The 25072-nt window shown below is 47.8% G+C and overlaps 2 protein-coding genes across 2 annotated transcripts in view; both read right to left on the bottom strand.

The window, feature by feature from the left end:
* Nucleotides 1-2387: 2387 nt before the first annotated feature.
* On the bottom strand, nt 2388-11179 carry PBK (PDZ binding kinase). The gene is made up of 7 exons (XM_049771136.1): nt 11122-11179; nt 9375-9468; nt 7861-8003; nt 6242-6411; nt 4797-4926; nt 3629-3802; nt 2388-2587 (listed from the first exon to the last, which is right to left on the bottom strand). The coding sequence occupies exons 1-7, from the start codon at nt 11177-11179 to the stop codon at nt 2388-2390; spliced, it is 969 nt and encodes a 322-aa protein (XP_049627093.1).
* A 12905-nt stretch (nt 11180-24084) lies between these two features.
* Nucleotides 24085-25072, bottom strand: part of SCARA5 (scavenger receptor class A member 5) — a 47891-nt gene continuing 46903 nt past the window's right edge. The window contains exon 8 of the mRNA XM_049771117.1: nt 24085-24553. Coding sequence (XP_049627074.1) covers nt 24417-24553 — 137 coding nt within the window. The 3' untranslated portion in view covers nt 24085-24416. The remainder of the gene's footprint in view (nt 24554-25072) is intronic.

The raw sequence follows: 25072 nt of genomic DNA, 5'->3' as shown, positions 1-25072 counted from the left end.
CAATACACACACACACACACACACACACTTCAGTTTTGTTCCTTATATATTGATAATACGGGATATTGTTGGATATTATTTGGGGATTTCAAAGAATAGACATTTTGTGAGGGAGGTGGGATTTGAATCACACCCACAGTGCTTGGGTTTCTTCTGTCCCAATGCTCAGAAACCACTCCTGGTGGGCTCGGTACAGTACTGGATGTCAGGGATCAAATTCAAGTCAGCAGCATGCAAGGCAAATGCCCTCCCTGCTGTGCTATTGTGCTATTGCTCTGGCCCTATAATGAACAAATCTTTGAGTAATGTGCATAGACTACCATCACTCTGAAACCTTAATTATTAAAACAACCAGAAAAATGATTTGCCAATTATTTTAGGACACTGGCAAAGCAAAGCAAGTCCATTTGAGGTAACTGGAGATTTCTTTGCATTTATATCTGTGTTCTCTGCCTGTCTTTTCCCCTCCAAGCAAGCAATGTTATTTTGGAGATACACAATTTAGATTAAGTTTATGCACTATCAGAAGCAAAAGAATTAAACCCAGGCAAATAATTGACACATCTAACTTTCAAAGATCGTTTATGGGGCCAGGGTTTCTTACAAGTAGGAGGCCTGGATTCCATCCCAGGCCTTGAGCACTGGTCCCTGAGCACTGCCTGCTGTGTGCCTCCCAAAGAAAATAATTTTAGATTATTTGTAAAAGTCTCCCCTTATAAGTAATTTTGCTCTCACAACTCAGTTTGGTCATATTTAGAAACTTAGAATTTATAACAGGAAGAGAGGGCAAAATAAAAAATGACCTTAATGTTGAAATCTTGATCAAAGCCAATCAAAGTGTTCCTGTCACCAGATTTCATGACAATTAGATTTGGTGTGCCAGGGAAATAATGACTCAGGGGCCCACCCCAGCTCCACATGATCCCCTGGGCATCACTGGGCAAATACCAAAACTTGCTGGCTCTGGCCAAGTGCTGACGGCATTGTGGTCACAGAACTAAAGTTAGCACATACATCTGGCCTGCAGGGCTGGAGCTGGCGCGTGTGAAGACGCCCACACGCGCACACATTCTTCTCTCGTGATTCTTAGTTACTCTGAGAACAAGTTCACTGTTAAGATTGTTTTGCTTGGACCCACCTATCTGCTCTGGCAGCTGCAGGACTCATGCTCGGGAAGCCGTTTCTTGTCGAACCTTGAAGATTTCATCTGCCTCAGGTCTACCTGTGTTTCAAAATCCAGTTCCAAGAATAATTTATGAGGGGCTGGAGCTATAGCACAGTGGTAGGGCGTTTGCCTTTCACCAACTGACCCAGGAGGTACTCAGGTTTGACTCCCAACCAGCCAGGAGTAACCCCTGAATGCCACCACGTGTGGCTCAAGTAAAAAGAATGTACGAATATTCAGATGAGTTTTAATTGTGCAGATGTCTTATGCGCTTTTCTGTGCTGCTGCTTTTAAAGAATATCTAAAATGTTTTATTTAAGATAGGTATTAACGTTATTTGTTCAGTGCTTTTATGAAGTAAAATTCTTTTAAAACTATGTCCGTTATTTTTATTTAAACACCATGATTATTCAATTCGGTTTTAGACATATACTTATGCGCCAGCTCTCACCCTACCCGGTGTTATTTTCTCAGCTGAAGGCTGTTCTTGGCCTGAATAGCAGTAGGTATGGCCCCAAAACAAGAACTCAAGACACCTTAACCAAGTATATACCACTAAGTTTATTTTCTTACCAGAATTTTGGGAGGTTTAACATATAACATACAGGTTAGTAAAAATATAATCTCAGTACAGCAAACAACTTTTAATAGGAAGCTGAAGAAACAGTATAGTAGGAAGGGGCTTTGTCTTCCATATGGCCAATTCAGGTTCAAAGTCCAGTATCACATAAAGTCCCCTAAGCACTACCAGAAAACCAACCCCTGAGCCTCACTGGCTGTAGCCCTAAGACAATAACAATTTTAAAAAATAAAATAAGTTAAAGCATAGATATCAGGAGATGGTACTACAAGCTTGAATGAAATTTCTGAGGAGTCCTAGTCTCATATTTCCTCATCTAAATAAAACCTTTATTAATCTATATGAAAGGCTTCCATGTTTCCAGATGGGCCAATGCAGACTGCTTCTGCCCTACCCAAAGTGCTGCCTTCAACAAAGCCATTACCAGACAACCTTCAAGCTCATTACTAAGTGATGGGACCAAACAAATGGCATCCACCGGCACAGAATTGTCTTCAGATTAGCAAAGGAGTTAAAACTACAAGAAACCCGCTACTTTTTAACAAGCCGAAGCAGGAAAACCTTTTATCTGAGATATTCACCTGCCAGCACAGCAGCCCTAATGGGGTCCCCAGCTCAGTACACCCAGGAGGTAGGTGAGCCTCAGGGCCTGGCTGTGTCCAGAGCATCCACGACTTGGGCTGCAGAAGGCCTGTCCCGGGGTTCTTCATTGGTGCACACAGAGAAGAGCTCGAGCACTTGCTGGTATGATCCATCAAGCTCATCCATGTTGACAGGGGGCCGGGTACCCAGGGCGGCATAATAAGCCTCATCATCAAAGTCACTCTCATTGAAACTGGCATCTGCCAAGGAACGAAAGAGTCAATGACTGGGGCTCCCCCCACCCTCCAGAAGGTCAATTGGGGCACAGGAAGAGTGCTTGGACCACCCTCAAGCAGGAAGGGTGCTTGGGCCCAGAACTGCTCCAGGCCCATGAGTGTAGACTAGCTGGGCACAAATTTTTCAGAATCTCTTCCTCCACTACAACCATTACCATTTGCCCACCTGTTCTCACATTATGGGAGTTTGGAAACCTCGACAATAGTTAAGGCGATGAGCTCCCACCAATGTTGGCATTCAGGGCGTTGGGACAGTTATAATACTTACACTCCCCTGGGGAATTTTTTTTTTTTTGCCCAGCCCCCCACCCCAACCCTCCCCCTGGGGAATTCCCCCCCCTCCCCCGGGGAATTTTTTTTTTTTTTTTTTTTTTTTTTTTTGGTTTTTGGGCCACACCTGGCTTTGCTCAGGGGTTACTCCTGGCTGTCTGCTCAGAAATAGCTCCTGGCAGGCAAGGGGGACCATATGGGACATGGGATTCGAACCAACCACCTTTGGTCCTGGATCAGCTGTTTGCAAGGCAAACACCGCTGTGCTATCTCTCCGGGCCCTCCCCTGGGGAATTTTTAAAGTAACTGCTCCTCTGGATCTTTTCAGCATCTGTGTCTCTGGCTTGCACAGTTGTTAGACTCAAGCTGGTGCCAGCAATACATTAACAATCTTAATCTAATGTCAGTGAATCTAAGAACTTCAAACATTGCTTTTGGTTGGTTTGTGAGCCACTCTTGGCAATGCTCAGGGGTCACTTCTGACTCTGCATTCACGTATCACTCCTGGCTCTGCACTCAGGAATCACTCCTAGTGAAGAACAGGGGACCATATAGGATGCTGGAGACTTAATCCGGGTCATCCATGCATGTGCAAGACAAACTCCCTCCCCACTGTGCTATGGCTCCTGCCCCTCGACTCCAAAATTAAAATGAGTTGAATAGAATCCTTGTGCTGCCATGAACCAGGGCCTGGCTGGCAGGAGGTGCCAGGGAGAGTAGAAGGGGCCACTATACCTTCGTCATCTCCCTCGGGAAGGTTCACGTGCGGGATGGCCAGAGTCATCATCTCCCAGAGTGTGAGGCCAAAGGCGAAGATGTCAGCCTTGTCGGTGATGACTCCGCCCTCCTCCAAGGCCTCCTTGGGCTTCCAGGGTTCTGTGCCAATGTAACAGGCTTCAGGGTCGGTCACTACAACAAGGCAAACATGGGACAGTCACTAGGGCCAGGAGGAGATCCCCAGAGGAGATCAAGCCAGGAGCAGACACAGATTCATGAGCACTACCAGCAAACAAGACCTGGGATGCAAGAAGCTGGCTATTGGCATGGGAGGAGAAACAGAGCGAGTACCCTGAAAGATGGCATGGAAAGGAATAGGCCGCGGAGTCCTAAGGGCCTCACCTGCGTGGAAAGACACTGGTCAGCTGGGCACCCTTCCTCAGTGTCATCCTTCCTCACACCCCATGGCACCAGGCCTGGAGGAGTCCAGCTCCAAGTCCTGAGCCACAAATGGGCTCCCTAAGCTCCTGCAAAACCGTGCTCTGGCAGTGCCAGCCAGAACTCAGATGGAGGCTGGACTCACTCCGGCCATCTCATGGCAAATCATGCCTAAAGATAAGGGAAATGAAGGCCTGGAGGCCTGGTCCTTAGCTTGTCACTAAGGGGGAGGGCGGGTAGGCCAGAGAAGGATCACTGTCATGACAATCAGAGTGGACAAGAATTGGGTGCTGGAAGTGAGCAAAAGTGAAAAGCAGGAGAGCCTTTCGGTATCAGTATTACAAACCACAGTGGTTAAAGGGGAAAAGGAAAAAAGTGTCCATTATAGAGGCAAGAAAGGGAAACTGAGGACTCTGTTGGGGGGAAACAGACAGATAAATTAAGGGGTGCTCCAAAAAGATAGGACTAAAACTCATTCATGAACCTATATCTCAGTGTTTTGCTTTTATTTTTATTTACTGATTTATTTTTGGTTATTGGGCTACCCAGTGGCCTCAAGGATTACTCCTGGCTCTATGCTTAGAAATCACTCCTGGGGGACCATATGAGATAATGGGGATCAAATACAGGTCCCTCCCAGGTCAGCCGAGTGCAAGGTAAATGCCCTATAGCTGTGCTATCACCCTGGCCCTAAAACTTGATTTTAAGAAATTGTATGAACAGTTTAAAGAACTAGACTGCCACTCACCTGTCATATTTTCATCCAGTGGCAGAGAAACGCCGACATCACAGATTTTGATTGTTTCAAAGTCTCCTTTAATCACTACATTCGACGACTTTATGTCTCCATGAAGCAGCTTCTTCTCTTGGTGCAGATACTAAAATGGTGGGGGAGGGGAGTTTACACATCTGAGCAAAAATATCAATCCAGAAGATAAGAGTAACTTTCAAACAAAAAGAACTTTCTAATTCCTTTTCTAAACTACAAGCTTATGCCTATTATTTCAAGTTACTTGAATCTTGGGATGATGAGAAAACTACATAAAATAAAAGATTCCTTAGTGTTTTGTTTTGTTTTTTAATCTTGAGGGGGTGGGGAATGTCCATATTGGCAGTGCTCAGGGCTTAGTCCTAGTTCTGAGCTCAAGAATCACACCTGGCAGTGCTCAGGGGACCATATGGAATACCGAAGATCACATACACATCAGTTGCGTGGAAGGCAAGTGTCCTTCCTGCTGCACTAGCATTCTGGCTGCTAGGATCTAGAATTTATTTCCTAGATCATGTCATAATAAACACTGTATATGTACCCCAAACGGACCATCTCCCCAGTCTTAAGAGATCTGTCTGACCAGCAGGGAGTGGGGCCATGCTCCCTCTAACTATTCATTTTTGAAACTAAATCTACATGTGATATTTTTTGGGGGGGATTCTTGGGCCACACCCAGTAACGCTCAGGGGTTACTCCAGGCTATGTGCTCAGAAATCGCTCCTGGCTTAGGGGACTAAATGGGATGCTGGGGTGATCGAACAGCAGTCCGTTCTAGTTTTGCAGTGTGCCAGGCAAATGTCCTACCTCTGCGCCATCGCTCCAGCCCTACATGTGATCTTAATAAGCAGAATTATCTACCTGCCTTGGGTTTTTTGGGTTTTATTATGGTTTTTGGGTTCAGCCAAGTGGTGCTCAGGCCTTACTCCTGGCTCTGTGTTCAGGAACCCCTCCTGGTGGGTTTCAAGGGACTCTGGGATGCTGGGGATCAAACCCAGTCAGACACATGCAAAGCAAACACCCTACCCTTGAACTATAATTTCCAGCCTATACCTTGGGTCTTGTTTGGTTTGGTTTGGTTTTGGGTCCACATCCAGCAGTGCTCAGGACTTACTCCTGGCACTGAGCTCAGAAACCACCCCTAGCAGTGCTCAAGGGACCCTATGGGATGCCTGGGATCTAACCCTGGTCGGCTGCATGCAATGCAAATGCCCTTCCCAGCACTCCCCACTGTACTATGGCTCTAGCTTCTATCCTGGGTTTTTCAGGCCATGTGGATTAATAATAATTTCATTGATCAAAATCCAGAAAAAAACAAAATAAAAATAGTGCCTTGGGTAGGGTGAGACCAGTGACTGGAACCTCACAGCAATCCCCACCCAGGGGGACCAGACCAAGCCAGCAGAAGTGGGTGCCACTCTTACCTTGAGTCCCCGGGCCATGTTCACGGCCACCTTGAGGATGTTGGCTGCAGGGAAGGGCCCCCCATCGCCCATGTGTCGCTCCTCTATGAGGTCATGCAGGGATTTCTCACCACCGAACTCCATGGCTAGACACAGGCTCCCGTCACTGGCCTTCGTGAAGGCCCGATAGCCTGAGAGACAGAAGGGTATTGAGGGAGGCCTGGTGTCTACAGGTGCTACCACTGAGGACTGCAAGACAAAGCCCCGACTAGGCTCAACAGCTGGCTTTTGCAGGACCAGGCCCGCAGGCCCAGTTCAGTGCTGACGATACCACAGATTGGAAGGTTCTAAAACCCAAGCCCACTATTCAAAATGTGACAGTCTGAAAAATGGAAATGGATTAAAAATGAAAAGAAGGAAAGAAGGGGCTGGAGAGATAGCACAGTGGGAAAGGCTCTTGCCTTGCACATGGACGACCGGGAGAGACCTGGGTTCGATTCCTGACATTCCATATGGTCTCTGAGCTTGCCTGGAGCAATTTCTATATATATATATATATATATATATATATATTTTTTTTTTTTTATTTTGGTGTGGTTTTTGGGCCACACCCGGTGTTGCTCAGGGGTTACTCCTGGCTGTCTGCTCAGAAATAGCTCCTGGCAGGCACGGGGGACCATATGGGACATCGGGATTCAAACCAACCACCTTTGGTCCTGGATCGGTTGCTTGCAAGGCAAACGCCACTGCGCTATCTCTCCGGGCCCTGGAGCAATTTCTAAGCGCAGAGTCAGGAGTAACCCGAGTGCCACTGGGTGTGGCTCAAAAATAAAAAATAAAAATAAAAAGGAAAGGACACTTCATAAACCTGGAAAGATCAGCACATTGGGACTGTCTAAATTTCCGCAACTTTTTTTTTTTTTTTTTTTTTTGGTTTTTGGGCCACACCTGGTAACGCTCAGGGGTTATTCCTGGCTATGCACTCAGAAGTTGTTCCTGGCTTGGGGGACCATATGGGACACCAGGGGATCGAACCACGGTCCATCCTAGGCTAGCGCTGGCAAGGCAGACACCTTATCTCTAGCGCCACCGCGCTGGCCCCGTGACTTTTTCAATCCATATTTTTTTCTTTTTTATGTTTTTGGATTATACCCAGCAGTGCTCAGGACTTTCTCTGGCTCTAAACTCAGAAATCACTCTTAGCAGTGCTCAGGGGACCCTATGAGGTGCCACCTGTTGGCCACAAGCAAGGCAAATGGCCTTCCCACTGTGCTATCGCTCCGGCCCTTACCTCAATACATATTTAATCACTGAGAAATTGGCATAATGATTTCTATTTTGAAAATGTTCGTGTTGATTTTTTCTTATAAACTTCAGCACATAGTACTCTCTTAATTTTAATAGTGAGACCAGTTAAGGGACTAATATAAACTGCCTCTGGCTAAAGAGAATTATATTATTATATTATAATGCAAAGTAAATTGAAACCAGGCAATCCCACTGCCCAGGAGGTCTCAAGACAATATGTGGGGTTGAGAGCTGCTTTGGGTACAAAGAGAGTAGTGGGGGGCAATTCCTGTTTGTCTGGTTAAAGAAGACAGATTTGGGGTGGTGTGGAGACACTCTCAATTTGAACTCACCTACAATGTTTGGATGATGAAGATTTCTTAAAATCTTGGCTTCATCGGTGAGTCTTTTCTGATACACATTTTCATACTGACCGTCACATTGAGGATTAAGTTTCTTTATAGCCCAGGGAGAATGAGACAAACCTCTTGGAGATCTTAAAATAATGGGGAAAAAGGAACTTCAGGATAACAGCCCAACGCAAGGCAAACTCGAGTTTGATCCTCGGCACCCCAGGGGATTCCCTGAGCATTACCAACTGCAACCATTTCTGAGCTCTGTGCAATGCTAGGTGTGCCACATAAACTAAAAATTAAGGGGTCGGACTGGTGGCACAGCGGTAAGGTGTCTACCTTGCAAGTGCTAATCTAGGATGGACCGAGGTTCAATCCCCTGTAACATGTGGTCCTCCAAGCCAGGAGCAATTTCTTTAAACCTTTTTTTTTTTTTGGTTTTTGGTTTTTGGGCCACACCCGGCGATGCTCAGGGGTTATTCCTGGCTGTCTGCTCAGAAATAGCTCCTGGCAGGCACGGGGGACCATATGGGACACAGGGATTCGAACCAACCACCTTAGGACCTGGATCGGCTGCTTGCAAGGCAAACACCGCTGTGTTATCTCTCCGGGCCCTGCCAGGAGCAATTTCTGAGCGCATAGCCAGGAGTAACCCCTGAGCGCCACAGGGTGTGGCCCAAAAGCAAAAAAAAATTTTTTTTTTTAATTAAAATGAAAATAGAACTAAGGGGCTGGAGAGATAGCATGGAGGTAAGGCGTTTGCCTTTCATGCAGGAGGTCATCAGTTCGAATCCCGGCGCCCCATATGGTCCCCTGTGCCTGCCAGGAGCAATTTCTGAGCCTGGAGCCAGGAATAACCCCTGAGCACTGCCAGGTGTGACCCAAAAACCAAAAAAAAAAAAAAAAAAAGAAAATAGAACTAAAAAGGTCCTGAGAAAAAAATGAATGACCTTAACAGAAGTCAAGTGACTTCAGGGCTTCCACGTTCTGAAAAGTGAAATTTTGTGTTTTGCTCTAGAGAATATCTCAAACTCACATCTCTGCTCCATTTATTGTGTAGACAGAACAGAGCAGGAACTATCTTTCTATCTTGTGCTGGAAAGAAGGCTTTCAAGAGATAGCACAGTGGGCAAGTTCTCGCTCGCATGTGGCAGAGCTGGGCTCAGTCAGTCCCTGGCACCACACATGGTCCCTCAAGCTCCTTGAGGAGTCAGGAAGGATCCAGAACATACTCTACGTATGTTTTGGGGCCACACCCAGCGATGCTCAGAGGTTACTCCTAGTGGTACTTAGGGGACCTAAGGGATGCCAGGGATGGAACCTGGGTTGTCAGTGTTCAAGGCAAGAGCCCCCCCTGCTATACTATCTCTCCAGTCCCATACACAAAAGTCTGAATTTTTAGATTCCATTTTTTCCTGTTTCCCAGTACAGTTCCAATACACTTGGAACTTTGGTTCCAAATTGGGGGTGGGGGGATGTGGCTACAGAAGGTAATACTGAAATCCTCTACTTACCTCTTCATTAGGTAGACACTTACTCCAGTACCGAAACCAAGTTTCTGCATGAACGGGGAGGCGGGAATATTTACGCAGGGAGTAGAACCCAATGCTAGAGTCAAGAGAAAGACATGGGAGTTAGAGTTGGATCAGATGCTCAGGGGCCATCTAAGAGGCTCAGGAAACAAAGGCTGATGGTATTATCAGGAGCAGTCTTGGCCAAGAGCCCTCTGAGGGTGGGAAGGGAAAGTAAATATTAAATGATCCAGGCAAAGGTACTAGGGGAAAAAACTCAAATCAGCTAGAATTAGACTATCAAATATGATTTGTTTAAGCTCAATATTATAATATTGAACCCAAACTTGCTTGTCATGGATAGAAGAGCTCTGACTACTAAATATTAAAACATTTTTAATTTATTAAATATTTAAAAAAATTTGGGGGGGTGGGGATTTGGAATGACACCCAGCGGCACTCAGGGATTACTCTTTTGTGGGTTGAGGTTTGGGCCACATCTGGCAGCGCTCAGGGGTTACTCCTGGCTCTGAGTTCAGAAATCACTCCTGGCAGGCTCGGGGGACCATATGGGATGCCGGAATTGAACCCGGGTCTGTCCCAAGTCGGCTGCGTACAAGGCAAATGCCCTACTGCTGTGCTATCACTCAGGCCTATAGCCCCAAGATTTCTAATAGATGGATAATTTTTTTTTGTTTTTGTTTTTTTGGGCCACACCCGTTTGACGCTCAGGGGTTACTCCTGGCTATGCACTCAGAAATCGCTCTTGGCTTGGGGGGACCATAAGGAACACCAGGGGGTCGAACAACGGTCCATCCTACACTAGCACTTGCAAGGCAGACACCTTACCTCTAGCGCCAACTTCCCGGCCCCAGATGAATTTGGGGGGGGGGGGAGGTTTGGGTCACACCCGGAAGTGCTCAGGAGTTATTCCTGGCTCCAGGCTCAGAAATTGCTCCTGGCAGGCACGGGGGACCATATGGGATGCCGGGATTTGAACCAATGACCTCCTGCATGAAAGGCAAACACCTTACCTCCATGCTATCTCTCCGGCCCCCCAGATGGATTTTTTTTTTTTTTTTTGGTTTTTGGGCCACACCCGTTTGACGCTCAGGGGTTACTCCTGGCTATGTGCTCAGAAATCGCCCCTGGCTTGGGGGGGACCATATGGGACGCCAGGGGATCGAACCGCGGTCCTTCCTTGGCTAGCGCTTGCAAGGCAGACAGACACCTTACCTCCAGCGCCACCTACCCGGCCCCGTCAGATGGATTTTTTAAATTTTGTAGTTGAAGCAAGAAACATCTTAGTAAACCTTCAGCAACTTAATGGCTCCTTTATTATTATATTGTGAGATATAATAATTTTCACAAGTTTTCTTTCACTGTAGTTTTTTTTTCCAATAATTTCAATTCCACTTAGCTGTAATTATTAAGCAATATAAAGTAGTTTATTTTGTGCCTGCCAAGGGGGTTGGATGGGTCTTCAGGGTCAATGGTGGAAGAAAGTTCCACAGTGGTAGGACTGGACTTGGAACATGCAAGGAGAGAAACAAGTGTATTTTGAACAACTATGGAAACCAGTGTTGAAAGAAAATCTAGTAGCTGAGGCGACAGTTCTAATAATGACTATGCTTTTGGCGGGCAGTTACTATGCTTCCACTTTCCAAGTACCTGAGAACCTCTACCATGGTTCAGATCACCTAAAGGCCCCCACATCATTTTGTAGCCTTTACATAAAGTCTGCTCTTACCATTTTTCTTTGTTTCAGACACTTTGTTTGGGGTCTTGAAATTATTGATGTCTTCCATTGTAATATCCCTCTAAATCCTATGATATAAATAGATGGACAGTTACACAGTAGTTATCAAGAATATAACTTAAATAAAATAAAATATATTAAAAAATTAAAAAAAAAAGAATGTAACTAAAAATAAAACAGAAAAAAAAGAACACAACTAATTCATGGGGTTAAAAAAAAAAGCAACAACCCTGTAACATTATCCTTTTCTCATAGACATAAAATATAAGATTGAAAATGCAAAAAATAATTGACGAAATATTGGGGCCGGAGTGATAGCACGGCGATAGTGCATTTGCCTTGCACAAGGCCAATCCAGGACAGACCCAGATTCGATCCCCAGAATCCCATATAGTCCCTAGAGCTGGCCAGGAGCAATTTCTGAGTGCAGAGCCAGGAGTAACCCCTGAGCACTGCGGCATGTGGTACAAAAACCTAAGTAAATAAATAAATAAGAACTAAAAATGTCCATTCACACAATTTTATGTATAATGAGAAAACAGAAGCCAAGGTGTGTGAGGGAGAAGGGATGAGTGGGAGGGGGAGAGGGATGGGACAGGAGGAGGAAGAGGGGGGATGGGGAAGGAGGAGAGGAAGGAAAGGGCGAGGGAGAGAGGGAAGGGAGAGGCAGAGGGAGAGGGGGAGGAAGAATGAGAGGAGGAGGGTGAGGGTGAGGAAGAGGGAGAAGGAGAGATCACTTACCCAGTAGACCAGCAGGAAAGAACCAGTCTTACTAGACAGGCAGAGAATGTGTGCCAGTGGCCCCGCATTGAAGGTGAAGTTACAAATGTGCAGGTAACAGTAGAGAAACTCAGCAAAGCCAAAAGATGAGCCAGAGTGTCTTCAGGACAAACAGAATAAAACAGCAGTTCAGAGGTGAAAAGCAGGGTGTAGAGTAGTAGATAAATGTGGGGTCCGGGAAATCTATGACCAGATTAGTCCAGATCCCACAGCCTCTTCCTGCTCTGGAGAACACAAGGTTTAAAGCAAAACAGACACAAAAGGGGTAGAAGATAATACCAGGGCTAAAGATTTGCCTTTGGGGCTGGCGAGGTGGCGCTAGAGGTAAGGTGTCTGCCTTGCAAGTGCTAGCCAAGGAAAGAACCGTGGTTCGATCCCCATATGGTCCCCCCCCAAGCCAGGGGGCAATTTCTGAGCACTTAGCCAGGAGTAACCCCTGAGCATCAAACGGGTGTGGCCCGGAAAAAAATAAAAAGATTTGCTTTGCACACCTCCAACCTGGGTTGGATCCCTGGCACCCCACATGGTTCTGGAGACCCACCAGAAATGATCCCTAAGCACAGAGCCAGGAGAAAACTCTGAGTACTGCAGGTGCAGCTCCCTTAAAAAAAAAAAAAAAGAGCTGAAATCTTGCCATTGGCTGAACTTGGGTGGAACTGTTAGAAAGGCAAAAAGGCAGTGAGTGAGCCAGAAAGACAGACAAGCCCAAATACTGTGAATCTCCCTCCCAGGTGGGATTAAAAACCCAAATACTAAACCAAAAACCAAAATACTAAACAAGGATTAGCCCATCAATCCTCAGTGCAAACCACCCCTGGTCACAGAGAGGTAGGGAGGCTCAGTGGGAGAGAGAGATGGGAAGAAAGGAGGGAGATAGGGCTACCACAAGCTTGCAGAAATAATAGCAGTATTAATAGCAATATTATGCAAACTCAGCTTCGGTTAAAAAAAAAATCACAGGAGGGACCTGAGCCAGAATAAGTGGGGAAAGGTGCCTGCCTTGCACACAGTCGATCTTGGTTTCAATCCCAGCCATCCTATAGGGTCCACTGTCACCAACCAAGAGTGCTCCCTGAGTACAGAAGCAGGAGTGACCCCTTAGTGTCGCTGAGTGTGGCTCCAAAATCAAAATGAAAATTAATTAATTAATTAATTAAAATCCCCAAGGCTCTTTCTTGCCTTACATCAGGCAGCAAGAACCCAGCTTAGATCAAAGCCAATGCAGGGGCCGGAACAATAGCTCAGTGGTAGGGCATTTGCCTTGCACGCGGCTGACCCAGGACAGACCTGGGTTCTAGCCCCGGCATCCCATGTGGTCCCCCAAGCCAGAAGAGATCTCTGATTGTATAGCCAGAAGTAGCCCCTGAGCATCACCGGGTATGGCCCAAAAACCAAACCAAAACAACAACAACAAAAAGCCAATGCAGAAGGCCTCAGAACCCTGTCAGGAGCGAGCCCTGAGCACTGTGGGGTGAGTCCCCCTCCGCACCCAAAACACACCCAAGAAGACCTGAAAAAGCAAGTGCAGGAGATCAGAGATGCAGGTTCAAGCCGCTCAGTCTTGCAGAAGCAAAGGAGAAACTGGGCAGCAAGAGGGGAAAACAACAATTAAAAAAATAAATCAGGGGCCTGAGAGATAGCACAGTGGTAAGACATGTATTTGCCTTGGATGTGGCCGACCAGGGACAGACCCAGGTTCGATTCTTTTTGTTTGTTTGTTTGTTTGTTTGCTTGTTTTTTTGTTTTTGGGCCACACCCGGTAATGCTCAGGGGTTATTCCTGGCTAAGCGCTCAGAAATCGCCCCTGGCTTGGGGGGGACCATATGGGAACCCGGGGGATCAAACCGCGGTCCTTCCTTGGCTAGCACTTGCAAGGCAGGCACCTTACCTCTAGCGCCACCTCGCAGGCCCCCCAGGTTCGATTCCTGGCATCCCATATGGTCCCCCGATCTTGACAGGAGATATTTCTGAGCGCAGAGCCAGGAGTCATCCCTGAGCCACCGCCGGGTGTGGCCCCAAAACCCGATCAATAAATAAAATAAACTGTTTAAAAAGATCAGCAAAGGAAAAACAATAATAATAAATAGCCATAAAGAGAAATGGAAACAAGCATTAGGGAAGGCCGAAAGGGGTTCGGGTTTGGGGTCACGAGCGTCGGTCCAGGGCACCCCAAAACTCTCATCTCAGGGTGCCCCGGCCCCCATATCCCGGGCCCTGAGCTCTTTCTTCTCTCCCCGGACACCGCAGGCCCGGCCCCAGCCCGGCTCACCGAGCAGAGCAGATCTCCACGGCCCGCACACACCGCGCGCCCAGCAGCCACGGCCGCTCCGCCCGCCCCGAGTTCAAAAACGCGCGCGCACCCGCTACGGCGGCGCGCGAGGGACCGTCGCGGCCGCTTCGCGCTCCGCCTTCCGCGTCTGGGCCTTCTGCGAGACCAGCCTGCGTAGGACCAGCGACGGGAAGGAGGCTGAGCCTTCCCAGGACGAAGAACGAGTCGTGTTGTCATTATTGTTGTTGTTGTTGTTGTTAATAATTATTATAGCAATAATATAGTATATGTAATAATATGTACTCATAATACGTTATATTAGACTACATTATACATATGTATAATATGTTATGATTGCATATTAAATGACTATATTTTTATTTTCATATAACTACGTTGTATATTCTAATTATAGATACTATTGTAGTTTTAGAATATATGATGATAATAATAGCAATATACAATAATATATTTAATAAATAATAATATTGTATAATATATTATATTAATATTATGTAATGTATAATCATAGTGTGATTGCTATCGTCATCTCTTTTATTATCCCATATGGATATGGAGTAATATCCTGACGAGGCTCAGGGATCATCATCATCGTTGTTGTTGTTGTGGTTGTGGTTGAGGTTGCTGTTATTACTATTATTGCTATCATCATTATTTTTTGAATGGGGCCACCTGGTGACACTAAAGGATTACGCCCGGCTCTGAGCTCAGAAATCCCTCCTGGCAGGTTCAAGGGACCCTAGGGGAGTCTGGGGATAGAAAGCTGTCGGCTGCATGCAAGGCTATCGCTTTGAATCCTGCTATCATCATTATTATTTTGCTTTTGTGCCACATCCCTGATGTTCAGGGATCACTCCTGGCAGTGCCCTGAGAACCCTTTGGGAATCCAAGAATTGAACCCGGGTCAGCTGCGTGCAAGGTAAGTGCCCTCCCCACTTACTTTCTCTCCAGCCTCGAGTCTTTTTATCTTTATTTTATTTTATTTTTGGTCTGAAAGGGCCACACACCCATGGATGCTGCTGACTCCTGCCTTTGTGCTCAGGGATCACTCCTGGCAGGTTTGGGAACCTTATAGGATGCTGAGGAGCAGGCTCAAGTTAATGGTGTGCAAAGCAAATGCTTTATCCCCTATACTACTCTCCGGTGGCCCCTAATTTTTGTTGTTGTTTGTTTGTTTGTTTGGTGAGGGGTCACACCCCGGAATGCTCAGGAGTTACTCTTGGTTTTTGGGGGACCATATGGGATACTGGGGATTGAATCTGGGTTAACTATGTGCAAAGCAAGTACCCTCCCCACTGTATTATCTCTCCAAATGTCCCCATTTTAAAAAAATATTTTTTTTGTTTGTTTTTGGGCCACACCCAGCGGTGCTCAGGGGTTACTCCTGGCTGTCTGCTCAGAAATAGCTCCTGGCAGGCACGAGGGACCATATGGGACACCGGGATTCGAACCAACCACCTTTGGTCCTGGATCGGCTGCTTGCAAGGCAAACGCCGCTGTGCTATCTCTCCGGGCCTGAAAAAATATTTTTATTGTAGTTTAGGTAACATGGTTTGATGAACAAAGTACCTACATCTTCACCACCAAAGAACTTCCACTGTGCCTTCCCCCACACCCCAGTATTGAAGAGCTGCTACACTACTCACTGCCAGAATCTTCCACATCCCAATGTCCTTCCTCCCAAATCCCTACAGGCAACAAGTACCAGCAAATCTTGGTTGCAAAGTCTGCAATTCTTCTGCAGTTACAAACAGTGCTTCACCAATGGATAATGGTCCTTTCGATTTATTTGGGAGGGTTCTCCTCACTCTGCCGGGGATGGGATCTTCTCTCCCCATGATGCTTGGAGGATCATGTAATGTCAAGCATCAAATCCAGTGGTCTTGCAAGCCAAGCCTGTACTCAGCTGTCTTTGGCATCTTCATTTAGCAAGACCAATACTTCATAGAGGGAATTTGTGTTTCAGATTTGTTTGCTTGGATTTGAAAACCTTGATCTGGGGCCAGAGCAATAGCACGGCGGGGAGGGCATTTGCCTTGCATGCTGTCGACCCGGGTTTGATCCCCGGCATTGCATAGTGTCCCCCAAACCTGCCAGGAGTAACCCTTGAGTGTTGCCAAGTGTGACCCAAAATAAAAAATAATAAAAAAGAAAACCTTGACCTGAAGAAGGAGCCATAAAGTTCCAGAAAGTTCTGGAATCCCAGAGTATGACTGAGGAGACAAGGCAGCTAGAAATACTGCTGGTTGGCAACTGTCTTCTTCCGTTTCTTTCCCTTTGTTCAGCAATCTAACTCAGAGTTCACAGATTTCCTGCCAAAGGGTTAAACTTCAGTGGTCCTAACTTGACAGAGCTGAGTTAAGGCAGGGAGTTTCCTTGCTCTGGAGTTTAGCTCAGCTGGGTGGGGTTGGAGTTTGGGAAAGGAAGGGGTGAGAGCTTGAAGCAGCAAAGGAAATCCAAATCCAGGGTGGAGAAATAACATTGCAACAGGTAAGACATTTGTCTTTTGGAAAGCCAACCTGAGTTTGATCCCTTGCAGCCCATATAGTCAGTCCCCTGAGCCTGCCAGGAGTAAATTTTTGGGGGGGTCATAGTTGGCAGCGCTCAGGGGTTACTCCTGGCTCTACACTCAGAAATCACTCCTGACAGGCTCTGGGTACCATATGGGATGCTGGGATTCGAACCACAGTCCTGCATACAAGGCATATGCCTTACCTCCATGCTATCTCTCTGGCCCCACCAGGAGTAATTTCTGAGCACAGAGTCAGGAGTAAACCCTGAGCATAGCCAGGTATGGTTCCCCCCAAAAAACAAACAAACAAAAACAAATAAACAAATCCAAAAAGTCCAAAAAATCTAAAAAGTCTTAAAAGTATGCAAGTTACTATGAAACTCCAGTTTATTTATATTGGGTTTTGGGGTCACACCTGGCGGCACTCAGGGGTTACTCCTGGCTTTGCACTCAGAAGTTGCTCCTGGTAGGCTTGGGGGACCATATAGGATGCCAGGAATCGAACCGGAGTCTGGAGTTGGTAGCATGCAAGGCAAACGCCTTACCACTGTGCTATCACTCCAGCCCCAGAAACTCCATTTTAAATGTTTATTTCTTTGGGGGGTGCACATTTGGCAGTGCTCGGGTATTTCTCCTGGGTCTGTGTTCAAAGATCATACTAGCATGTAAAATAAAAATCTATGAATGGTGAGACTGCCCCACATGCCATGTTTCTAACCCAGGGTATCAGCAGAGAAATAATACATCAAGCAATCAATCAGGAGTCATTGGAGTCAGCCTGCTTTTTGCTTCATGGCTTCTTTCTCTGCCATGTGCTTTCTCTGCCCTGCCAAAAGGCAGGTTGCTCTCTTTATTCTCCAGAACCAAATTCAGGAGGATAGAGGAAGGTCCTCTAATCCAGGTGGACTTTTACATATCAAAGGAAAAGTTTAGGGAAAGAGGAAGTTGGGGAAACACCTTTGTGGAGGGTTGTTAGCTTACACTAGCAGAGCTCATAAGAACAGAGATCAAACCCCCGAGAGGCGGGGCCGGAGAGATAGCATGGAGGTAAGGCGTTTGCCTTTCATGCAGGAGGTCATCAGTTCGAATCCTGACGCCCCATATGGTCCCCCGTGCCTGCCAGGAGCAATTTCTGAGCCTGGAGCCAGGAATAACCCCTGAGTACTGCCGGGTGTGACCCAAAACACACACACACACACACACACACACACACACACAAAACCCAGAGAGGCCACGTAAGGCAAGGAAGGGCCTTACCTGCTGTAAAATCTCTTCAGCCCTGAAACTTCTTCTTTTATCATGTTTGTTTGTTTGTTTTAGGGCTACACCCAGCAGTGCTCAGGGTACCCTATGGGATGCCGGGATAGAACCCTGGTCAGCGCATGCAAGGTAAATGCCCTCCCACTGTGCTATGGCTCCTGCTCTGGAAGCTTCATTTTTCTTTTTAATACAAGAAAATTAGCATATAAAGAAGTTAAGTGATTTGCTTCAAGTCCCAGAGCTCATAAATGTTGGAGTGAGGATTTCTGGCCTCTCCTGCCCACACGATCTCATCACTTCTTGCCTCGTTGTTTTTCGTTCTATTTGTTTTGTCTTGGGGAGCTGGACCATGTGATGTTCAGATTTTACTCCGGGCTCAGTGCTCTGGGGATCCTGTAGTGCTGGGCAGAGATCCCAGACCTCCCACCACACAGGGGAGGATCAACCCAGCCTTTGCACTGTCTCCCCTACATCCTCATCACATGCACCTCACCCTCACCTTCGAATATCTGTAATATTTATGTTTTCTCTCCATTTGCTTAATTCTTTTTTATTTTTGGGCCACACCCAGTGATGCTCAGGGGTTACTCCTGGCTATGCACTCAGAAATTGCTCCTGGACTGGGGGACCATATGGAATTCCAGAGGATCAAACCATGGTCTATCCTAGGTCAGCTGCATGCAAGGCAAGTGCCCTACTGCTGTACCATCACTCTGACCCCATGCTTCATTTTTTTGTTTTGTTTTGTTTTGTTTTATGTCTTTGGGTCAGACTCAGTGGTGCTCAAGAGTTACTCCTGGCTCTGCCTTCAGGAATTACTCCAGGTAAGACACTGGGGATCAAACCCAGGTCAACCACATGCAAGGCAAGCCCTCTGCTCTGTACTATTACTCTGGTCCTTCATTCACTTCTTACTGGCAAGTAGAATCCTGCTGAAAGCCAGAGGCTGAGTGCTGTGAGATGAGCCTTGGCTGGGGGAAACAAAGGCAGGGGTGTATTCGGGTTGACACAGGTGTCCAAGCTGGCAGGGAGTCTTGGCAGGAACCGAGGCCCAGGGGAAATGGCTTCAACTTACAGCCATCATGTTCCCCACCCTGGAGCTAGCAAAGTGTGTCCTGAGATTATCAGAAAAACCATCTGGACTTTACAAGCTTATTATTCTTGCCTGTGAAATGCTCTCATTACTCTCAAAAGCTGGCGGCCCGGCCACTGTCACAGGAAACCAGGAAACTGCTTCCAAATAACATGGGCTCTTTCTTCCAGCACTTTTGGGACCAGGCTTTGCAGTCCAAGCCAAGGCATTCACAGTCCTATTTATGTGGGGTTCTTGGGCCCACCGAGCAGTCACTTTTGAGTGGCCTCAAGTCCAACTTCTGCTCCCGCTTTGCATTTTCAAGAGCCTATTTTGGATGGATGCGGGAATAGAATAAAAATTTTCTTTTTCTGGCTTTAGGACTACTGCTGAACATGATAGGAAGAGTCAGGGGAGGAAAAAGAAAATGGGGATGCCGCAATATTGTTTCATCTCCTTTCCATCTTTAATCAATTCCAATCGTTGAACAGGTGGGTTGATTAGTTTGCTTGCCAGGGGTTGCTTTGTTTTGTTTTGCTTTGGGTCACACACCCAGTGATGCTCAGGGGTTACGCCTAGTTCTGCACTCAGGCATCATTCCTGGCAGTGTTCAAGAGACCCTTGATGCTAGGTTTGCTGGATCAAACCCAGGTTGGCCACATGCAAAGCAAATAAATGCCTTACCGGCTTTCCTATCACTCCAGCTCCCCAGAACAGGGCTTCTTACAAGTTCAAAAACCTGATGTTGGGGCTAGAGTGGTGGCGCAAGCGGTAGGGCATTTGCTCTGCACATGCTAACCTAGGACGGACTGTGGTTCGATCCCCCAGCATCCCATATGGTCCCCCAAGCATAGCAGGAGTAACCCCTGAGCCATCACTGGTTGTGCCCCCCCCCAAAAAAAACAATGTTTCAGGGTCTGAGCTATAGTGATAGTAGGGTGTTTGCCTTACATGCAGATGACTGGAGACGAACCTGGGTTCAATCCCCAGCATCCCATATGGTCCCCCAAGCCTGCCAGGAGTGGTTTCTTAGCACAGAGCTACTAGTAAACCTTGAGTGCCGCCAGATGTGACCCCAAAACAAAACAAAACAAAAGAGAAAAACCCTGATGTCCCTTTTTTTTCTCTTTCTTTTGTAGTGTGTGTGTGTGTGTGTGTGTGTGTGTGTGAGAGAGAGAGAGAGAGAGAGAGAGAGAGAGAGAGAGAGAGAGAGAGATCACTCTTGGCAGGCTCAGAGGACCATATGGGAAGCTGGGGATTGAATCAGGATTGGCTGTGTGCAAGGCAATTGTCCTCTCAGCTGTGCTGTCACTCTGGCTTCAACTTTAAGGCATTTCAAACTCATCTCATTTGAGGAATCTGAAGTGTATTTACACATGTCCAAAAAGGAGAGAGCAGAGGGGCTGGGGCAGGGTTCAAGGGACAAAAGTCATCATACCTGGCCACGAGTTTGAGCCCTGGCACCCCATGCATCCCCAAATTCTCAACAACCCAAACCCAAGACATGCCACCAACACCAACACGAGCAAAATCTGAAGGAAACTGAGAGGTCCTGAGTCCATCATCCTGCCTCATCCATCCCATGGGACCCAAAGCCAGCCTCTGCCCCAGCTTCCACTGCTTGCCCTTTTGCACTGCCTTTGTGTTAATATCCACAGACAGTATAGAGGACTGTTGGGGACTGTGACTTGTTTGAGGCCATTTTGCTGTTCTTTCTGCCATAGTCCAGCCTTTCACCTAAAGGCTACATGCAGTCTTGCTATAAGTTTTTGAGCTAAAGAGAAAGGAATGTGCAGCTGCAGGATATAATTAACTTTAGCCCGGAGGAGAGCAACACTGCCCAGTACCGTTATCAGAAACAAGGCCACTCTACATTCCGAAGTCAGCGAAACTGTTATCAATAAGTATATGTTACATTGTCTGTTAAAGATCACTGAGGCAGGCACATCTTCCACCACCTCCTGATAATTAAGCAGCTAGGAATGCAGCTAGAAGGTCACTAGAAGTTTCCATGGAAACAGCACGTTCATCATGACTTGAAGGTCATCCAGCCCCCTAGCCCACTGCCCATTTCCTTATTTAGAGAAATGACTTTGTTCCTTGTAGCCTGATATGTATTCTTGCCTTGTATGGACCTTCGCGCCAAAAGTGTGATTGACATCACCTTTGTACTGCCCCCTTCTCCTTCACTATATAAGAAGGAGCTGTAGTCAAATAAAGTGGCCTTTGAGCAGTGAGACATTGCCTTAGGTCGTTACTATTAACCTCTCTCAGATTTTTTACAGGTGTGGTTGAACTTCTGCTCTACAAAATAAAGGTGCGGTTGTCCCAGAGCCTCCCCAGCCGATCCCCGCTGGCCGGGCCCCTCCGGGGGGCTTCAGGACCCCGCAGAGGACCAGGAGGACCAGTCCATGGGAGGAAGCTTGTCACAGAGAGTGGCAAGGGCAGTGAGGGCAGAAAAGGGACCAGTAGGACAGAGAAAGTTGGCAATGGTCACTCTGGACTGGAAGTGGGTGCTGAGTGGAGAAAAAGTGATAGGCATAATGCTCCTTTATAAACAACAGTGCAAACTAGTGTCTAAAAGGAATGAGGAGGGGGGAGAGAGAGAAGGAGAGAGAGGAGAGAGAGAGAGAGAGAGAGAGAGGAGAGAGAGAGAGAGAGGAGAGAGAGAGAGAGAGAGAGAGAGAGAGAGAGAGAGAGAGAGAGAGAGAGAGAGAGAGAGAGAGAGAGAGAGAGAGAGAGAGAGATGTCTGCCCCAGTTGCAGGCAGGGGAGAGGGAGGAGGGAAACTGGGGACTTTGGTGGCAGGTATTATGCCCTGGTGAAGGGTATTGGACATTGTAGGACTGAAAGTCAATCAGGAACAACTGTTGCTGTGGATATCACAGTGATTTAATTATTTCTTTATAAAAAGAAAGAACCTGGGGCCAGAGAGATCGCATAAAGGTAAGGAGTTTGCCTTGCATGCAGAAGGACGGTGGTTCAAATCCCGGCATCCCGTATGGTCCCCTGAGCCTGCCAGGAGCAATTTTGGAGCATAGAGCCAGGAGTAACCCCTGAGCTCTGCCGGGTGTAACCCAAAAACCAAAAATAAAATAAAATAAAATAAAATAAAATAAAATAAAAAGGAAGAACCTGCCTCTAGCCTACTTCCCATCATTTTCAGAGGCCTCAGTGCCTCTGGTCAGTGGTGGTCGAAGCCAGAAACCACAGCGGCTCTAGGTGGCTCTCTTGCCTCTGCAGGATCTTTGCTCCCTGAAGGAACAAGCGAGTGCATGTCCCTTCCTGAGTTGAGACAGGAAAGTTTGCAGGTAGAGGAAGCAAAAGGGGGGGCACTCTACAAAAGTCCCAGAGTGGCTTGCCAGGGGCTCTCCTGATATTTGGACTCAGAAGCTGGGAGTGCTTGGCTAGTGGGATCCAAGTCACCTTTGATCATCTTTGACTAAGGCTACAAGTTTCTTTTTGGTCGCTTCTTCTGCCCTTGCCAGCGAGGGATGGCTGGTGGTGTGAGAAACGGGGCTTGGCATCCTGGATGTGCTGTGGGACCAGGGCCAGACTGACCTGGCCCATGCTAGATCAACTGGTGAAGTCTAGAGGGTGAAGTGCTCTGAGCCTCTCTGGGAGGAGACAGACAGATGCCCATTGAATCCCTTAACCAAGAGCAATGTTGCATCCTCTAAGATTGAACAAGTCTTGAGACCAGCCTGGATGTCTGGCCCCATTTGGGCCCCGTCTTGACCCCTCGTTCCCTCACACAGCTGCCAGACTGTTGTTGAATAATTTTATTTAGGTGCCAGGATTTCCAAGGTTGAGGACTCTGGAGTGGGGGGCAGTGGAGTCATGTCCCTGTTCTAATGCCACCACCATATCAGCAACTGCATGATCTTTCCTATCCCCCACACTAAATGGATGGCCCTTTGTGAGAAATAAGCTGATGGATCCACATATCAGTGACATGTTTTTCCTCTTTATTGAAATTCTTTGCTTTCAGAGGGCTCATGGAATATGGGCCCACACGTCCTCGAGCAGGCGTGGAAATCAGCAGATGCTTATTTCGAGGTTCAGACACATGCCCCCCCTTCATTTTTATTTGCTGTGACAGAGATGACCCCCTTCTCACCCAAGGGAGAAATTCTCCCCCACATACATCAATCTCATGCTGGGCTGGGGTCGTAGGCCCAACTGGGAAGGAAGTTTACTCTGACATCTCTCCGCCTAATCTCTCTGCAGAAGGCAAACTTGCAAATGCCTGAGCTAAGTGGTGGGGACTGTGTTGGAAGATTCTAGTAATCACCAGCTCAGGGCCAGGCTCCTGTCCCGAGGATAGTTCGGGGGCCAACTAGGGCAGTACTGAGCACAGTGGGGCCACTGTTACTCTGTCAGCCCCCAGAAAAGCTCACCTACCCTCACAGGGGCTCAGATATCTGAGAGACTGCCCTGAACCCTTCACTGTGAAGTGCATTTGTGCTTCCCCATCCAGAGTACTAGAACATGAGCCTGGCCAGGATAACCTCCTGTCCAAAGCAGACTAAGGAGAGGGGTGTGGGGACTCCCTGACACAGAGAATCTGAGGACAGCACCCAGAGAGGTCCGGAGAGGTCTGATGACCACACACCCCCTGTCCTGTGCTGAGTACCCCTCTCTTTCTGTAGTGGACTCTACACCAGCAGCTAGGGTTAATGCTGCTCTCATACCCGGCATTGTGGACCAAGTGCCTGGCTGCAGTGAGTGGCCAGGTCAGAACTATGCAGGGTGCAGAGAACCCTCCCTGGGCCAAACTCACAGAACAGCAAAGCTGGGGAGGGGGGACTGAGACATGCCTCCAAATGGAATGACACACATAGGGCAGCCCCTTAGATCAAGGTCCTGAACCCCACCAACTCCTCTTCTCCAGCCCCCAGTGGGTAGACGGCAAAGGGGGCTCAGGGAGAAGACATTGCAATAGCACAACAAGGAGGGATTTTACCTTGTGAGGGACCTACCCAGAGTCGATTTCCAGCATTCTATAGGGTCGTCGTTCCCCCCCCCCCCCCCCGAGCTTGTTAGGAGTAATTTGTGAATGCAGAGCCAGGAGTAACCCCTAAGCACTGCCAGGTGTGACTAGAAACAAAATAAATGAACCAAGGGGGCAAGGAAGCCAGCTGGGCTGTGCCTTATTAGTCTCAGCCAGAGTCCCCTGTGGGCACGGGGGCAGGAGGGGTCTGAAACAGAGCCCCTGTGGGGTAGGACGTGTGACCTGGGAATGGGCCAGGAGGGGATCCAGACTCGCCCTTATAGATGCCAACCAGGACGACAAGGCAGCAGGTCCCAGGTGGGGTCTCAGTGGCAGGAGGGGGTCCTGGAGTGGGGGACGTGGACAGGCGTCGCCCACCCTCAGACTCTCAGGCATGTCACCCCTGCATCCTCAGCATGGCCACAGTTGGTCACCCCCCATTTGGAGAAGCTGCAGCGGAAGAGTGTGTCCTCGATGCCCTTGCAAGCCACATCATCCATCCAGATCCGGCCACTGCCTGCAATGACAGCACAGAAATATGGGGGACAATAGAGCCTGGGGTGCCCTGCCCTGAATACTGGGGGCTGCAATCCTGGCTCAGGGCACTCGCCAGTTCTATATGTGGCAGCCCTTATCTATCCCAGCTCCTAGCTGGGGGAACCCTGGATTCATCCCAGCCCCTAACTGGGGGAGCCCCAAATCCATCCCAGCCCCTAACTGGGGGAGCCCCAAATCCATCCCAGCCTCTAACTGGGGGAATCCCAAATCTAACTGGCCCCAAACTGGGAACCCCACGCCCATCCTGGACCCTAGCTGGGGACAGTCCTTGAGCACTGCTGGGTGCTGGCCTAGGGAGACCAGCTCTGTGCACCCAACTGTGACGGCCTTGATTCTCTGGGCAAAGATGCCCTTGGGGGATGCTAGCTGGCACTGGGGAGGCATCAGCAGGCTCCCTGCCAGGCAGAGAAACGGGACTTGCCTGGAACAGGGAGTGTCATAGAGGACTAGGGAGAGAGGCAGCTGGCGTCACCTGTAG

Source organism: Suncus etruscus, chromosome 4 (genome assembly GCF_024139225.1).
Source record: "Suncus etruscus isolate mSunEtr1 chromosome 4, mSunEtr1.pri.cur, whole genome shotgun sequence".
NCBI classification, from domain to species: Eukaryota; Metazoa; Chordata; class Mammalia; order Eulipotyphla; family Soricidae; genus Suncus; species Suncus etruscus.
This window is presented reverse-complemented; position numbering and strand designations above follow the sequence as displayed.

Coding starts and splice junctions, on each gene's coding strand:
- PBK (XM_049771136.1), bottom strand. CDS start 11,179: ATGGAAGACATCAATAATTTCAAGACCCCAAACAAAGTGTCTGAAACA. Junction 9,469..11,121: donor GTCTGAAACAAAGAAAAATG/GTAAGAGCAGAC, acceptor TCTTGACTCTAG/CATTGGGTTCTACTCCCTGC. Junction 2,588..3,628: donor TCCCGAGGGAGATGACGAAG/GTATAGTGGCCC, acceptor GTTCCTTGGCAG/ATGCCAGTTTCAATGAGAGT.